Genomic DNA, 19628 nt, shown 5'->3' with positions numbered 1-19628 from the left:
AATGGAAGGACATCTTATCACCCAAGTAAGTGATCAGTTGAAGTTCAAGTAAGTCTTCTCTAATACACCTATTTTATGATCTCTAGCTCATTTATTTTATTTTGAAAAGGAAAACGGTAAAACCTACATTTCACGAGTTAAGAAAACCTTCCAATTGAAAACCTAAAGCCAAGTTAGTCTCAAGGAAAAAGGTCTTATTGATAGTCTAGTAAGGAATAAATGGTCAAGGTGAACAACTAAAAAAAAAAATTCTGAAGGTATCTCTACTAAGAACCCTAAAGAAAACTAGCATTAATCCTTATAATTCACGACATCCTTTGTTAAACTACCCTATATGGTTGTATGTGAAAGTTATCTTGGTGCAAAACTGGCTCCTTACTCTTTTGGAAACAAATCATCTTTGTGCTAAGGCTACCCCTGCATCTTTGGGTATAGGTTGCATTTATACATATTAAGTCAAATTTTACCTTTGAGTATGGGTCAACTTTGCACTAGAACAAATTCTATATATGAGCATGGATCATCCCTATGGTAGAACCTTTAACCAAGGATGGAAATATCGGTAATCACGGATATATTGGTATATCGGAGATATATCGGTTGATATTTTGAAAAAAAAATATCGATGGGCTTAAAATTGATGAAAATTCATGAAAATATAAGAAAAACCTTGTAGAAATGTAATTAGAAGTATAATAGACATTTTTAAATTGTTTTGTTGAAAATGTTGATATATGTATGATATGATTTATCATATTTGATGATAATATCATACACATCAATAAAAAATATGAATTTTATAAGTGTATATTTATTATTAAATTACATTAAATATTATTTCATAATAATATTATGATATTTAATTATAATATGTCTAATTTAAAATATATTTAATATTAAAATTTTGATATATTTAATTCAATTATATTAAATAATATAAAATAAATGATGATATATGCATAGTTGTGATATTTAACAATAATGTTTATAATTTGAATACATCCTTTATGCATTATCATTTAATTTGGATGTATTTAATGACATAAAAAGAAATAATGATAATTTGTATAAGTGTTTTTTATTTTAAAATTTTGATAATTTTATTCAAAAATTTATATTTATTTTATTTATAATTATTATATCAAAGTCACAATAAAAAAAACAATTTATTTATAATAATGTTATTATGTTTAATTTATAATATTTATTTATATATATGGTTAATATATTTAATGCTAATAATGTACATATCTACATATATACATAAAATGTGAACATTTTGTCAAATGAAGCATGGTTGGTCGGCTAGTGTTGGTGAGGAAATATGAGCAGGTGGTCAGGGGTTCAATTGCAATCCCACATCAACAATTGATTACACCAAAAAGCTTTATTTAAGTATTTGAGTGGTGAGTGGTGGGCAGGCGTGTAATGCACGTTGGGCTATTGAGTTGTGCTAGTTGGGGGTGTGGGCTTGGCTGAAGTGGTTTGGGTTGGGCCACTCTGCCTTCTGGTATAGGAATTTTGGGCCATTTTAAGAGATTTGAGAAGAAAATTAAATGGTCGATATTTCTCATGTATGTATCGTGTCGGTAACCACCAATACACTAATATATCGACGATATTTCACCGATATATCTCGACATTTTCATTCCTACCTTAAACCAAAAGGTCCTTAGATGTGCATTCCAATAAAAAAAAAAAAAAGTAGAACTATTTTTAAAACCATAATGGTCATCTCTAATTATCTATGAAAAACTCCATGATCCTCTCCACCACCTCCTTCAACTGCAAAACTACAAGATCAACCCCATCAAATTCTCCCACTTTCCCTTTCAATGCCAAAATTGTTCAGTACTACTCTATACCAAAGAAGAAGAAAATTTCATTACAACTCTTTGCATTACAAGCTACGAAATGAGAATCCCAAATCTTGAATCAAAGGTTTTATTTGGCAACTACTTTCAAAAATAATTTTTTATTTTTCAAAACAAAAAAAAAAAATTGGGAAAAACACCTTTTGGCAATAGAAAACTTTTTTTCTGTTATTTATTTTTAAAAACAAAAAATATGATATTTTTTTATAAAAAAAATTAATTGTTTTCAATGCTTTCAATTGTCTTCTAAGGATTTTTTTTTTAAAATAATTATACAAACATATAGAATAATTAAAAATAAAACATTAGATATAAAAATTATTTTTAAAAATATTCAAAAACAACTTAAAAACATTCCAAATTATCAAATAAGATTTTATTTTTAAGGACATTAGAAAACAGTTTTCAAAAGCTATTCTTAGAAATTGTTTTTCATAATTATTTTTAAAAATAATTACCAAAACATAATCTAAGTGACTTGATAATGAGGGTGTGACGATCATTTCATACTTCAAACCCGAAGGTTAAAGTAACTTGACCCAAACAATTATCTTGTAACTGGAAGTTACCAATTACCAAATACCTGTTCAGAGTAGCGGAACAAAATTCTAAAATCTTCAAAACTTAACTTTAAAACTAAGTATCCATCAACCAAAATCCATTATCCAAATAGATTACAAACTCAAACAATTCAAGTGCTAACAAAATTTTCATCATCTCTAAATCTCAACTTCAGACTATCATAAAAAATAAAATAAAATATAAGTTCAAAATCTAAATAGCTTCCAAAAACCAAATAATCCAAATGAACATAAACTTATAAGCTAACAAAGTCCAAAAATAACATCTTAAGCAAAATCCTAATGATGACCATTTCCCAACCTAGCCATCACTCCTCGCTCGAACTAAGGGTACCTAAAAAGTAATCAACAAATAGGAATGAGCTCAAAGCCTAATAAGAAACATTAATGCAATTCCTGGATCAAATATTTCAAGTTCACTTGCAAAATATGAGATATTATAACTAATTATTTTCATAAACCTTTGGGTCAGTTTTTCCAATACATTCAAAACTTTTAACTGTACACTTTCATTTCTGATTCAAACATTTTCAAATCAAATTTAGTCAAACACATTCAAATCATTTATATACTCTGGTCATCAAACATCAAATGGTGCCCAATAGGGTGGGACTTTTTAAATAGGTGGCTAGCCTTAAATTATTCCTTTAAGGTGGACAAAACCAAACACTACTAGTACTAGTAACCTCTAACCAAACCCCTAGAGGCTGGGGTCCAAATCAATTACATTCTCCACCAATAAATGTAAAGGTCAACTATTATATCCCGTTGACAATGACCAAAAAGTCATAAGTCAACTATTATATCCCGTTGACAAGGGTCAAACAAACCAAAGTCAAACACTTATTTCAATTATTCAAATTTGTAAAACATAATATCTCCACATTTTTCTATTGTAAACAAAATATAAGGTTCTAACATACTTTTCATGCAAAACGTATTTGATTAATGCATAAAATGAATAATAACTCAAAATGTTTTCAAATTATGTATATAAAAATTTGTTTCTAAAAAATAATAATTGCATTAATCTCCCTTACCTCAAAAGAAGTCCTCGAAAACTTGGGAGAAAAATAATTCTAGAAAATCTACTCTTCACCTAATATAACATAAGAGAAATAACTATTATTATTTATCTATAATTTAACTAATCTATTTCTTATTTAAATAAAATTAATAAATTTCCAATTTGTTTATAATAACACATTACTAATTTAATTAAATTGCAATTTTATTTCATTATAAAATTCTATATTTTTTTTTACTAAATCTCTCATTCTACTTATTACAATAAACCATTATTACTATTATCTTATTTATTAATCTAAAACTAAATATTATTATTTTATTAATTATCAAATTCAATAGCCACCCAAACCATTACCTATTTGTCTCCTGTACACACAAAACCAATAAAACAAAGCAAGTTAATCCAATTGTCATCATCATTATTATGATGATTCATTATATATATATATATATATATTCTTAGTTTTCCAAGGCCTTCCTTCCATCCAATGCACATGCCTTTTTTTTTTTATTCTTTCTTTCTTTCTTAACCCTGACACGACCTTTTTTTTTTCTTCGAGCAATGTGCACACAAATACAATGTCTCAATACCATAAATACAAGTATCTATATCACCCCCCCAAAATTTAGAAATCATGTAATTCTTCCTATTATTTATTTATTTTCTTTTCAATCTAAAGCCTTCACAAACGACTTATTTATTTATTATCTAAATCTAAAAATTCTTTTCTTTCTCTGATTTTTTTTTCCTTTTAAATTTATTTATTTATTTTTCTATTCCATTGAAATTTTCCTATTTCCATCAATAAATCAACCTATACTTGCAATTTTTCAAACATTTTGATCTAAAAGTTAAATAAACAAACCCTAACCCAGATTTGGATTTTAAAAAAATATCTAATGTGTTTGAAATTAACTAATGAATCTAAAATATTAATATGGGGGTTAGAATCTTACCTGCAAAAACCTGAACTTCAACTCTGAATCTCTAACCCTTAAGCCATACGATATCCAATTCTCTACTTCTGGGTTATTGGGTTTTCTGAATGAAGAAGACAAGAAGAAAAGTCTAATTTATACTCAGGACTTTTAATTGTAAAAGGACTCTTTAACCCTTAATGAATTTAATTAATTACTTAATTACTTTATAAGTTAATATTTTGCCCCTAAATTAAATTTTGGGGTGTTACAAGGGTGATATTGAGACAATTGGGCGATGTGATTTTTAATGGGAAGGCATTCATAAACATGACTGCTCACCCCAAGATTGACCCCGAAACAGGTGAGACTTTTGCCTTCTGGTGCAACCCAATTCCTCCCTACATCACCTTCTTTTCCATTGATAAGGAAGGCTCCAAAGAGCAGGATGTTCCCATATTCTCTATGACCGATCCCACTTTTGTCCATGATTTCTCCATTACAAAACAATATATAGTATTCTCATAGTCACAGATAGAGATGAACCCCTTAAGACTCATGATGTGTAAAGGAATGCCAATGAGTGCTAAGCTAGACAAGGTTCCGAGAATTGGAGTGCTTCCACGGTATGCATCAACTAACTCCGAAATCCGATGGTTCGAGGCGCCGGGTTTTAATGCAATGCATGCCATCAATGCATGGAAAGAAAGGGATCAAAAGATCATCCTGGTTGCAGCCAATGCCATATCCATAGAGGACCTCTTTCACAACATAGAAAAGGTCCACTTCTCATTAGAAAATGTGAGAATCAACTTGAGGAATGGCTCAGTCACAAGAACCACCTTTCACAGAAGAATTTGGAGTTGAGCTCAATAAACCCTAGCTACGTGGGGAAGAGAAACAAGTATGCTTATATGGGTATGGGGGAAATGATACCAAAAATCAGTGGGGTTGTGAAAATAGACATAGATTTGGAGTGTGAAGTGTCAAGAAGGCTATATGGGGCTGGATGCTTTGGAGGAGAGCCCATTTTTGTGGCGAAGGATGGTGCACGTGAGGAGGATGAAGGGTACATTGCGTCATACGTGTATGATGAGAATAGTGGAGTCTCAAGGTTTGTGGTGATGAATGCTAAATCTCAAACACTTGATGTTGTTGCAACAGTGAAGCTTCCTAGGACAGTACCTTATGGTTTCCATGGCCTTTTTGTGAAAAGGGGGGATCTTGATCAAACGTGTTGATAGAGTATTACTCTTTTCATCTTCCTCATCATTTCTTTTGTAATTTACAATATGGTATTCGAAGAAAAATATTTATACTTCCTTTTTTTTTTCTAGTGTGGTTGGATGAAATGATTATATATATATGAAAAATATATTTAAAATAAATAAATCATTGATTTTTTCAAGTGTCCAATTTAAAAAGCATTTATTCTTTTTTTTTATAAGAATATTATATAGAATACTTTCAACATTGATATCTCATCAATATAATATAAGTTTTTTTATAGAATAAAAAATTGTTAAAAATATCTGCTTGAATATTAGAGATAAAAAAAAAGTTACAAAATAGAAATAGGTTTGTAAATCATGACGGATAGGTATGTAAGGAAGGACAAAAGGCACTCATAGATGAAAAAGGTTCGTGATTAAGGACATAAATACAAAAAGTGTGGAAATATAAGATATTTTAAAATTCAAAATTGTATCTAAATTATTTAAAATTTATTTTTATAATATTCTCTATAATATAATATAATAATTTCTCTTATTCCAAGTTAAAAACTCATAAATTTTTTTATTTATGATTGACTTTATATTCTTACATTAGCTTTCATTGTACCCTCATGACTTTTAGGCCTTTTCTATTTTTTATACCTATCCAAGCATGTTTGGATGATATTTTCTTCTTTTTCATTTTCTAAAAAACTGAAATAAAAATAAATATAAAAAAGTGAAATATCAATTTGGTATTTTCAAAATTTTGTTGAGAAAAATAGAAGCTAACTATTGAAAAGTTGAAACAGATCTTATAGGAACAATCATATATAAATATTATAAATATAAAACAATATATAAACCAAGATATGGGTATTATATAAAATTTTAATTTTTTTTATTTTCAGTATTTTTTATAAGTGAAAACTTAAAATCAAATAAGATTTTATAAATTTCATTTTCAAAATAAAATTTTAATTTTTTTAATTACAGAATTATCAAGAATAAAAAAATAAAAAATAAAAACTAGTTTTAAAAAAATATAAATTAAAATTCTTTTTCCAAACCCAAACCAACATGATATTTCATATTATTTCTTTTCAAATAAGATTTTATAACTTTCATTCTCTAAAAAGATTTTATATTTTTTTAATCATAGAATTTGTAAGAATAAAATAAAAAATAGAAACTCATTTTTGAAAAAAATAAATAAAAATAAAAATAAAAACTAAAATACTTTTTCCAAACCCAACCAAGGGAAATATTTCATCTCTTCTTTTATCATCTTGTTAAGCTACAAATAATGGTTGATTTATCCAGTTTATGCCTTTGATTTACTTTATAGTGATAATTAATTTGAACACTCAACATTTTCATTTAATGAATTCTTTAAACTTTGCTTTCTTTCAAAATATCCATCGAACAAGAAGTAGTGCTCAGTCCTTCAAAAAACCTATATGCCTCTACTAAACCCTTGAGTTTCCATTCGCGTGGAACTAGAGGAGGAAATGGTTGTCTTGACCTTGTGGTTCTTCTTGTTGTGATGCACTAGTGGGAGAGAATTGTAATTTGGGTTTTCACTCAACAATATAACATCTCCTTTCATCCTACACAGGTTCCACCGGGCTTGCCTAACTTACTTCTAAAGCGGTGTAATTCCTTTCCTCCTTGGAGGTGAAGTAAGCATTAAAGCACAAACAAATCCAACAGAGAATGACACCTGAAAAAGGAATTCCTTAATTCTCACGCAGTCTTAGTAGTAGCTAGGGATCTTCTCTCCCAAATAATATGACTATATTCAATGACTTTACTACAAGTTTATCCATCTACTTTCTTGGAATAGAAAATTTGTAGTTATTAAAGTGGGGGTGGAACAAATCAACTTAGGCACTTAACCTCATGCATATTAAATTTCAATCATGTGTTAACATCCTTTATTCATTTATTTATTTATTTTCATGTGGTGACATAATCAGATAAGCATCAACTGAAGGTAGAGGATTGTGTTGAACCTCAAAACAGTCTCAAAACTAACTACCAAACTCCACTAGAAAACTCCTCATTTGCACCATATAACAGTCCCATTTGTTATTCTGTTATGGCTTAACTAATGTACTTATAATTTGTTAGTTAGTTATCTCATCTTCAAGATGTGTATAAATAGGTTGTAATAGTGTAGAAAATATATGGAATGATAAGAAACCTTCCTGCAATATCCAGTTTCTTATATGGTATCAGAGCCATCATCCATACTCATCACCCAGATTTTCTTTTAGCTAAATCCATGGCCAATTCCATCCAAAGTTCCAATTCGCAACAATTCCATGGTCCAGAAGTCATCTCATCACAGCAGCCTAACACGATTCAGTCACTACACATGCTGAATCATCTTCTTCCTGTTAAGTTGGATAGAAACAACTATGTTCTTTGGAAAACTCAAATGGAGAACGTCATATATGCAAATGGATTCTAAGAACACATTGAATGATTCAAACCTTGCCCTCCCCAGATGATTGCAACAGGTGAAGTTAACTCGGATTTTCTCACCTGGCGGCATTTCGATCGCATGATCCTGAGTTGGATCTTTTCTTCTCTTACTCTCAAGATTATGGGACAGATAATTGGATACTAAACATCCAATACAGCTTGGGTAGCTCTTGAGAAAATCTTCTCAGCTTCATCCAAAGCCAGAATAATGCAACTCAAACTTGCATTTCAAACAACCCTGAAAGGATCTCTACCCATCATGGAATATATCCTAAAAATGAAGACAATCACAAATAGTCTTGCTGCCATTGGAGAACCTGTGGCTGAACGTGATCAAATCTTGCAACTTCTTGTTGGTCTCGAAGTTGATTATAATTCTATTGTAGCTTATTTAACAGCTTGTGAAGATGATCTTACACTACATTCAGTACATAGCATTCCGCTCTTACATGAACAAAGACTTCATTTCCAAAATTCTACAACAGAAGATGAAGTCATTTCAGCACATATAACTACTCAAGATCATCCTCAACCATCTAGAATATACCATACTAGGAAACATGACTCTTCTTTTAATAGTCAGAATTCATTTCATCACCAGCAAAACAAAAGACATCCAAATGCTCATGGACAAAATCAGCACACACATCAATTTGGTGGTAGACCCCAATGCCAACTTTGTGGCAAATATGGGCATACAACAATTTCTTGTTATCATATATTTGACATTAATTTACAAGGACCAGATATCTTACCTATAAACCCTACCAAAGCTTCATCAAATGTACCAGTCAACACCAACAAAATGCAAGCAATGGTAGCTTCACCTTCTTCAGCCTTCAATGATTCCTGGTTTCTTGACATCGGCGCCACTCATCATCTATCCCACAATGAGGGTCAACTCTCCAACATACAACCCTATCAAGGCAAGGACCAAGTCACGGTTGGAAACTGTAAGCAATTGCCCATCTCCAGTATTGGTTCCAAATACTTTCATTCCTCTCATAAATCTTTTCAACTTCAAGATGTCTTTCATGTCCCTCAACTCACCACAAACCGTATCAGTGTGTCTAAGTTTTGTATTGACAACAACTCCTTTTTTGAATTTCATCCCAATATCTATCTCATTAAGGACAAAACTACAAAGAAAATTCTCCACCAAGGCACAACTGAACGAGGTCTATATAAGTTTCCTAGCACTCCTTGTCACGGTTCAGTATCATCTTCATACAGTCACTCAACATTTACTGCTCAACCAAAAAATGAATTCTCCAAGTGGCATAACAGACTTAGACATCCAGTTCCACCAATCTTGAAACAAATTCTTGCTTCTTATAATATTCCTTGTAATACAAATACAAAACAAATTTGTTGTGCATGTCAGTTGACCAAAAGCCACAAGCTATCTTTTTCATCCATCTACTTCTCTTCCATCGTCTTCAACATCTTTCCAACCAGTTATTACCCTAGCAGTTCCAGTTCCTCTTCATTCTTCATAACTAATTCCCTCACCATCCTTAGTTTTCTCTCCACCAACGTCCCATAATTCTACATCTCATATCCCCATTCCTCCTATAATTCAAGTCCCATTCTCTAATTCATCCACCTCCAATTCTATTTCCACTTTCCACAAGACTAATTATCATCCCATGCTAACTCGATCCAAAACTGGAAGACTCAAGAAAAAGGCATTTATCGTCTCTACTCCAACCAAACCACGTACAGTCAAGCAAGCCTTACAAGACCCTCATTGGTGCCAAGCAATGGAAGTTGAGTACATAGCTCTACTAAAAACAAATACCTGGACTTTGGTTCCACCTCATCCACATGGAAATGTTATCAGTTGTAAATGGGTTTTTAAACTTAAATACAAACCAGATGGAATCACTAACCGCTATAAGGCTCAACTTATTGCCAAAGGCTTCAATCAGACTCCAAGAGTTGATTATTTTGAAACCTTTAGCCCGATGGTTAAGCCTTCGACCATTTGTATTGTTCTCTCTCTTGCACTATCTTTTTAGTGGCCAATATGCCAACTAGACATTCAAAACTCCTTCCTCAATGGAGATCTCCAAGAGCAAGTATACATGCATCAACCTCCTGGCTTTGTGAGTACCCAAAACCCGTCTCATGTATGTTGTCTTCACAAGGCGCTTTATGGACTCAAACAAGCTCCCCACGCGTGGTTCACTAAGCTCAGCTCCTATCTACTCACATTTGGTTTTCAAAATTCCCGGGCTGATACCTCGCTCTTTTTTCATCACACAGCTACAGATTTACTCATTATACTCATTTATGTTGATGACATTCTTATCATCGGGAGCAGCACAACTTAGGTCTTCTCCTTCATCAAACACCTCAACAACACATTTGCTCTTCATGATCTCGGGAATCTTAACTATTTTTTGGGAGTTGAAGTCACTTCTCAGTCAGATTCTCTTCATCTTAGTCAACAAAAATATATACAAGACTTGTTACATAGAATTGATATGGTTGATGCCAAACCAGTACGCACACCTGGAGCTCTCAGGCAACAACTTTCTCTTGTTGATGGAGATCCTCTTTATATAGAAGCACTGTTGGAGCACTTCAATACGTTACCATCACCCGTCCAGACCTTGCATTTGTTGTAAATAAAGCATGCCAATTCATGGCACACCCAACCACAACCCATTGGAATGTAGTTAAACGAATTCTACGCTATCTCAAAAGCACCTCCTCTCATGGTCTTTCATTACATGCCTCCTTATCCTTTGAACTCCAAGGCTACACTAATGCCGACTGGGCATCATCCTCAGATGATCGTCATAGTACCGGAGGATACTACATATTTTTGGGACCAAATCTCATTTCTTGGTCTTCCATTAAACAAAAGGTAGTCTCCCGTAGCATTGTTGAATCGGAATATCAAGCTCTTGTTTCCATCACAGCTGAAATTACATGGGTGCAAGCATTATTAAAAGAACTTTGTATCTCTCAAACAACTATCCCTTTGCTCTGGTGTGATAATCAAAGTGTTGCAGCCTTAGCGGCCAACCCTGTTTCTCATGCACGTTCCAAACATGTGGAATTAGACCTTCATTTCATTCATGATAAGGTTCTACGTCAAGAAATTCAAATTCATTATATCCCCTCCACAGATCAAGTAGCTGACATCTTCACCAAGCATTTACCAAGCTCACAGTTCATCACTCTTTGTACAAAACTCTTTGTGGTTCCTCGCCCTGTGAGCTTGCGGGGGGATGTTGAACCTCAAAACAGTCTCAAAACTAACTACCAAACTCCACCAGAAAACTTCTCTTCTGCACCAGATAACAATCCCATTTGTTATTATGTTATGGCTTAACCAATGTACTTATAATTTGTTAGTTAGTTATCTCATCTTCAAGATGTGTATAAATAGGTTGTAATAGTGTAGAAAATATATGGAATGATAAGAAACCTTCCTGCAATATCTAGTTTCTTATAGATTGTACATTGAACAATTGACAAATGTTGGATCATGTTCCCTTCGGATCACGTCAAATATAAGAGGAAGAAAAATATGATAAATAATAGAAGTGTTTTAAACAAGATTTATTGGAATTTTATGTGCCCCATATGTTTATTATTATTTGATATTTATTTAAATATCAAATTAAATATTATAGTCTAATAAATAATAAAGTAAAATTCTATTGGTCAATTTTCGGAAAGTTAGTTTTCTAAAATTAAAAACACTTTAATGGAAAATGCACTCTTATTCTATAAGGAAATAGTCATCTCTCCACCCTATAAAATAAGTGTTAGCCCAAGGATTCTTCTAATCGGGTTTTGATGATAACAAATCATGGTTAAGTAACTAATTGGTTTAATGTTTAAGAATCTCAGGTATAAACTCGAAAATTCATCAAAGGACCAAATGGATACAAGATCGAGACGCTTGGAAGACTTGAGATCATAGGAAACTAATGTAAGATGAATGCATGAGTGCACTTAGGATTTTCATATGTTTTCATGCATCTTAGAAAACTCGGTTTATTCTTTAAAACGTCGACTTCATTAAAACCCGAGTTTTTAACTAATTTACCTTAGGCAAAATGTTTCAAAATTGGCTTAATAATTTACCTAAAGACCTTGTCTAAGTGTTAGAAAAGAAAGGAATCAAAAAATAGGTTTTTCAGGGCCAAAAAGGCTCAACCGGTTGAGGCTATGACCAATCGGTTGAGGAACCGGTCGACCGGTTGAGGTCGTCCGGTCGAGGACCGGTCGAGAAAGGTTAAAAACCTTCTCTCTCTCCCAGTAGCTTTCTCTTCCCGGTCGAGGTGATTCCTTTATCGGTCGAGGTCCGATCAAGGACCGGTCGAGGTCCGATCAAGGACCGGTCGAGGTCCGGTTGAAGCCACGGTAACCTGTCATGCATTAAATGCTCCAACGGCTAGTGAACCGGTCGACCCCTAGCTCGACCGGATGAGGTTGCCTTTTGCTGGTTTTGACTCCCAAGCTTAGAAACCTATAAATTGAGAGCTCCACTTCATTTATTGACAAGAGAACACTTGCATTCAAAGCCCACCTACCTGTTCTTGATCAAAAAGCTCTCATTTCTTTCATAAGTGCATTAAATCACCACTTGCATATCCTTTAGTGCACTCTTGTTGTCATCCTAGCTTTGCCTTGTATTTGAGCCATCTTTAAGCTAGGTTGAGTGAGTATATTTTGTAACAATCTGAGTCTTAAAGCCTTCAAGAGGGTTGAATCTTGAAGAGGTTGTGTAAGAGCCCATTGGAGCCGGAATCCAAGTGTAAGAAGATTGGAAGCTTGGTTGAAGCTTCAAGTTAGTGGAACCTTCACTCGGTTAGGAAGTTGAGGAAAGTGGACGTAGGCAAGGAAGTGTCGAACCACTATAAACCCGAGTTTGAATTCTCTCAACTCTATCTCTTTACTTTGCTTATATTTTGTTTAATTTTGTAGTGATTGAAAGGATTTTAAAAACCCAATTCACCTCCCCCCCCCCCCCCCTTTTGGGTGTTTTTCTTAACTAAACATAGCCTTTGTTTTCTCAATAAGTATTTTATTCCATTAATAAATTCGCATAAGATAAAACCTAAGGAAGAGAAACACGGTTTCTAATGTACTTATTGTTTGGTCTTTTCAATAATTCTCTATAGACTAAAGGTATGTCTTTTCTCAATAATGAAAGTGTGAAAATCATATTGTTTAAAAATTCTAGCTATTATGATTTATGTAAAATTAGGGTTTGAATTGCATAATTAAATAATTACTCCCATTTGTATCAAAGAAATGGTTCAAGAACTTATGATTTTACTCTAAAAATTATTTTATGTTTCTCTCTTATTATATCAAATTTTGATAAAAGAATTAAATTTATTGATTGTATTTTTTCGTTGCAATCAAAATATTTTTTCAATATTTTGTATTTGATTTCTTTCTAAAATCATTTATGATAGCTTCAGGTTATTATATGAATTGTGATCATTATTTTTTTTTTTTTTTTTTTTGGCTTTTTGAGCTTTTAAATATGCTAGATTTGTTTATTTTTTTTGCAAAAATTCTTAATGAACCATATGATTCAAAATGCCATGAATAGCTATTAGAGAATATAAAGTTATTACGTTTATGGACTTTGTTCATATAATATTTTTGCTTTACGAGTTTCAATGGTGGGCATATAATACCACTAATATATGTTAACGATTAAGTGACATGTACACTTTTAATGTTATTGTAATGAAGTTTATGATAATCAAAGTTTGATTTTATCAATTTTCGATATGTTATATATAGCATATGTTTAACTGTTAATATATAAAGTGAATGGCTTTCTTGGTTCATGAAATTTACTAAATCAATTTGTGCATCAACCACTTTTGATTGAACCATAAGTATGATTTTGTTTGTGGTGTTGCATCTTTATATATATATATATATTTGATGACAGTTGATGTTACATATATGTATATGAATTATGATTTCATGTCAATCATTATTTGGTTCTAATTGCCACATAATTGTTTATTGCTATTAATATACAATTTGAATAAATTGAATTCTTTATGATTTTATATTATGAACTTGATCCTTTTATGAAGGAATTGCATATCTTACAACTTGGGATCATAAGTTATTTTTTTTGGAAAATTACCTTTTATGCTTTGAAAATAGTATTATGAAAATCTAACATGATTGAAATTTTGATTTAATTTGATATTCATATTATGTATGTCTTGTAGTGACTAAAATAGTCAAACTTTAGTATTATAAATATCGAATTATATAATAATTACTTATATTAAACAATTTCAAATTCACTTATGAACAATTTGTTAGTCACCAAAGTGGTTGAACCTTAAAGGATTGTGTCTATTAAATTGTATAATATTGTTATCGATTACCTATTATGTAATACTTATAGATGAGATGGTATAATGACATATAAGAATAACTGAATTGTTATGGGTTAAAAACCATTCGGTTTAAGGTCATATGTAATTATTTATATGAATTATACATTATTGTGAATGTAATACAAATTGACACTCATGAGATTTTGAGGTAAAATTCGCATAAATATAAATGGAACTAATTATGTGAGAATTTGTATATAATCTCATATTCTCGCTATAGCAACATGTCTTGCATGTTTATAATTTTGTATTGTTATTGGTTTATAAAAAGCCTTTAATATTTGTCCTATTTATAAAGTTGTAGACCCTCAATTTTGTCCTCCTATCACATGTCCTATTAGATACTTGTTCGATACTTTATAGTAGTTCCTTGGTAGCTCATAGCTACTCATACTACTTACCTCTTTTGAGCCACCTCGGAGACTTTGGTTGAGGGGTTTATCTAACCCTGTTATGACTCTTGGTAGCCCTAATTTAGACTTAGGCCCATTTAGATGCACTTGGCACCTTCTAGCTTGCACACATTCACCCTAGGTTACTTAGACAATCTTTCATAATAGGTCACTTGGACAGTTCTTTTGGCATAGCCCACTTAGGCATGTTCTTGATTTTGGTTACTTCCTTTTCCGAGATAGGATGAGTATTGGCTTGACTATTTATTGCATGAAATGAATTTTTATTTTTTATTTTTGAGGGTTTGAGTTTGACATTTAAATTACTATAATCCGTTGCATTAATTTAATTTCTTGATTTTTTTTTTCTAATTGCATACGTCTGATATTTATTTTTATACCCTTATCAATTTATTTGTTTATTTACTCACTTATTCATTTATTCTTTAATTCCATGAATTGACATTTTGGATTTTTATGGCTATGTGATTTGATTTTCTATTTTATTTTATTCTATTTCCAATTACATGATTTCTTATTTCAACTTTATTTTTACTTTGCATGAGACTTGGAGCCATCAAGGAGAGGATATCACGACCAAATAGGGAAACTTGGAAGGAATCCGGGCTGCATATAGAAAGTGGGCATATCACGGCTGAAGCACATCCGAGAGCATACGGAAAGAAGATTAAAGGGGATCTGATCACTTATCAAACAAGATACGGCTACATCCTTGGGGAAATCTCCAAGTGAGCCACACATAATGGGCTTCCCATATCCACGCGCGCATAGGAAAAAATGGAAATAAGATATTCCATAAGGGGTGGGTTGCCTTATAAATAAAGGAGAGAATCCAAGCATATAGGAACTTTTTTTCAGAGTGGAATAGGCGAAAAGAATTTTCACGCGAAACTTTGGAGGAGAGCAAGGGACTTCAGGCAGATAGGACACGAGAGCAATTCTTTTGAGAGGACGCGCGAAGAACTTTGAGGAGCCGACACATAACCATAAAAAGAGAGGAACAACCCACAAAATCTCCACAAATAACGGTTTATAGGTAAGTGTACACTTTCAAATTTATCTTTGATTTCGTTTTGATTCATCCTTTTAGTCTTGAGTGTTTTAATGATTTTAGTTCTTTGATTTAATTAATCCTATATAATAAATTTCTTGCTTTAATTTCGATTTAGTTTTAATTTATTTTTCTTTTTTAGTTTGGATGTGTTTGTGGTTTTAATTCTTTAGTTTAATTTATCCCATTAGATAAAGTTCCCTTTTTTTTATTTCAATTCGATTTAGTTTTAATTTATCTTTTATGTTTAGATGTGTTTGCAGTTTTCTTTAATTTAATTGTTTCTATTATAAAAGTCCTTATTTTTAATTTTGATCTAGTTCAATTTTAATATATTTTTTATGTTTAGATGTGTTTGTGATATTAATTCGTTAGTTTAATTATTTCTATTAGAAAAGTTTTTGTTTTTATGGTCTTAAACAAGTTCCTAGAGCTTCATACAATGAGCTAAAAAGTCTTTTATTCTCTTCTAGCTTTGTCAATTCTAGGTCAAATGCATTTTTTTTTTTAAATTGCGATTGTAATTCTATCATGGTGTATTATCTCATTTAAGTAGATGATTTCCCCATCACCAACAGCAACAATGTTTTTATATCGTGATTTCTACATTATCTCTCCAATTGGTTTTCAAGAAAAGACTTGGGATCCATACATGAGTTTCTCCGCGTGGAAGTTACTCCTACACCTAATGGCATGCTACTTGCATACCACAAATAAACAAGACATTTGCTAAAACTTTCAATATGTAGTTTGCACAGGAGTGTCGACACCATTCTCCATCTTTGTAGCTCTTGTTCTTGACTATAGAAGTCCTTTAATAGATAGAACAACCTTCCACAGCATTGGGGCTCCATAACTCCTCTCAATAACATGACTTGACCCTGCTTACTTTATCAGCAAGCTCTTACAGTTCATGCATCGTCCAACAACTCATTGGGTTATTCAACCAATGAAGTTGCATGCCTACTCTGATGCCAATAGCTGGCAATTGAGATGGCAGTACCTTAACTACAATGATGGGTGTCAATTGTGGAAAGGTGACAATGGGGTTTGAGTACTGCCCTTTTACAACTTCCCACGTGGAGATGCACGTGTGGGGGCAGAGAAAAGGAACTGGGCACTGTAGTGCTCTTAAAGCCTCCCCTAACCCTCCTTTTATTATCTTTTTAGGTTATCTTCCCCCAACCACTTGTCAGTTGTCCCATATTATGTTTTCCTTTATCAATCATGTCTTCGGGCATATCCTCTGCCCCCACTCCATTACTCATCTCCCCCTCCTTTTTCCTCTCTTTTCTTGTCTATGTTGAACTCCAATTCCAAATGGGTCCCTTCCAAAAATCATGTAATGAGTTAAGCACTTGGGTGGAGTAGAATGTATCAAACCCTTCTCTTCTCCCCAACCATCCTTTTTGTTTTTTTTTTTTTTTTTTGATTGTATGAAGAAATAGACTGATTGGTTGAATAAAGCAGAGGTAAAGCAGAGGTATTATTAGGAGGGATCTGTCCTATTTCACTATTAGGATCATTCATATGCGATGTGGATCCTATTCAAAAGCTATATGCTTACATTCATATGTCATATAGTTTAACTTCTCTTTCAATCACATCCAAAAGCACATGTGGTATAATATGCAAATAAGCAATTGAATTTGATCTAGATTGTAGCTTTTAGTGGGCAGTATATCTTTCAAAATGGCTTTTTGTACTCTTCTAATTCAATTATCTAAACCCCATTTTTCAAGGATTAAGGGCATGCAAAATAGTGAAGTAACAGAAGACCTTCAATTCCAGTACCAGAAGGGGAAAAAGGAAATCATGTAATGAGTTAAGCACTTGGGTGGAGTAGAATGTATCAAACCCTTCTCTTCTCCCCAACCATCCTTTTTGTTTTTTTTTTTTTTTTGGAATAGGACAGATCCCTCCTAATAATACCTCTGCTTTATTCAACCAATCAGTCTATTTCTTCATACAATCAAAAAAAAAAAAACAAAAAGGATGGTTGGGGAGAAGAGAAGGGTTTGATACATTCTACTCCACCCAAGTGCTTAACTCATTACATGATTTTTGGAAGGGACCCATTTGGAATTGGAGTTCAACATAGACAAGAAAAGAGAGGAAAAAGGAGGGGGAGATGAGTAATGGAGTGGGGGCAGAGGATATGCCCCAAGACATGATTGATATCTAGGTGTATGATATGATGTGCTTCTTACATTATTAATTGTGTATGATATGATTTGATGTGCTTTGGTGACCATTTTGTTATCAACTAATGCAACACCACCATCATTGCCAACTTAGCATGTCCCCCCACACCCTCGAACCCTCTCTAGCCTTTCTTTGCTATTCGTCTTCATATCATTTTGGAGGCCTTCATTCATCACACATCACTTCATAAGCAATTTTCCCCTTCATTTGTTTTGATTCTATGGATATTTTTATGTCCCATTTTTCCTCTTTTATTCATCCGTCCACACTGTTTACAAGGAAGGGCCGTGAGGAAAAAAATAAAAGAAAAATTCAAAGATTTTGAGATTACATTTAGCCCATCAATAATATGAATAAATAAAGGAAAAAGACTAGGTTCCAAACCACCATGTCAATGATATATTTACTTTTTGAGGGGTCACACAAGTTGGAGAAGAGGGGAAGCAAAATATGAGGCTGTAATCAAGACTTGGAAAGACCAAAGACAAGAAATCCAAAGGTGTACTAACAATGATAGATATTAGCAAATAAGGACACATTAATTTTTTCCTTTGAACCCTTTTTTATTTTATTTTTATTTTCAAGTGGGGTTGCCCCTATAAAGTGGGTTAGTCTAATCAGAAACCTCCCCAATATCCTCATTTAATATAATTGAGATGGCAGTACCTTATTCAATCCTCACCCCTCTTTCCACCATGCTGATAATCCACTGTGACGATGTGGAAGACTTAACTACAATTGATTAGTGTTATAATATATAATCAGTTTCCGTAACTAAGTTGGAATTCCTTTACTGCATGTGCTATGGGGTCTCGCTTTCAACTTTATGGTACAATGTCAAAGAAAAAAAAAAAAGGAGTTTGGTCGCATGTTTGAACTTACCTTTTACATTTGAAAAAGGTGTAAACTCATGCATAACCAGCAAAAAACACCTTTTCCTGTGTACAAAGCCATCAGAGAAGCATATAAAGCATACATATATATATATGTTTGGAAAGTGACTTGATCTATATTTCTTTTGATAAAAAAAAAAATTACTATATGCAGTATTCTCATGAGATGGCATGCTTCATGATAACATTGACTTTGCATCTGAAAAATAGACTTTAAGATTCAAATAAATAAAACTAATAGCCTTCCTTATTCTTAATTGATAAGAAAAATGCTGAGCTACTAAGTGGTACCTCCAGAACAAAAATTCTAGATCATTGAATAAATTAATATGGTCTAAGTGGTACTTTCAGGACAAAATATGTAAACCATTAAATATACATATAGTGAAATCTAAATTGTTGAACAAAGAAACAAATGAATGAGATCAAAATATAATGACTCAAATAAATGAAACTAGGATATATATATATATATATATATATATATATATATATATATATATATATATATATATATATATATATATATATATATATATAAAAGCTCCTATTTATT

General features: G+C 32.2%; 1 protein-coding gene across 1 annotated transcript; it reads left to right on the top strand.

The window, feature by feature from the left end:
• Positions 1-5322: 5322 nt before the first annotated feature.
• Positions 5323-5643, top strand: LOC117931990 (probable carotenoid cleavage dioxygenase 4, chloroplastic). Its single transcript, XM_034853048.1, has one exon. The coding sequence runs from the start codon at positions 5323-5325 to the stop codon at positions 5641-5643; it is 321 nt and encodes a 106-aa protein (XP_034708939.1).
• The last annotated feature ends 13985 nt before the right edge of the window (positions 5644-19628 follow it).

Source organism: Vitis riparia, chromosome 15 (genome assembly GCF_004353265.1).
Source record: "Vitis riparia cultivar Riparia Gloire de Montpellier isolate 1030 chromosome 15, EGFV_Vit.rip_1.0, whole genome shotgun sequence".
In the NCBI taxonomy this organism is placed as follows: Eukaryota; Viridiplantae; Streptophyta; class Magnoliopsida; order Vitales; family Vitaceae; genus Vitis; species Vitis riparia.
The sequence above is the reverse complement of the archived record's forward strand: the minus strand, read 5'-3'. Positions and strand labels throughout refer to the sequence as shown.

Coding starts and splice junctions, on each gene's coding strand:
- LOC117931990 (XM_034853048.1), top strand. CDS start 5,323: ATGGGGGAAATGATACCAAAAATCAGTGGGGTTGTGAAAATAGACATA.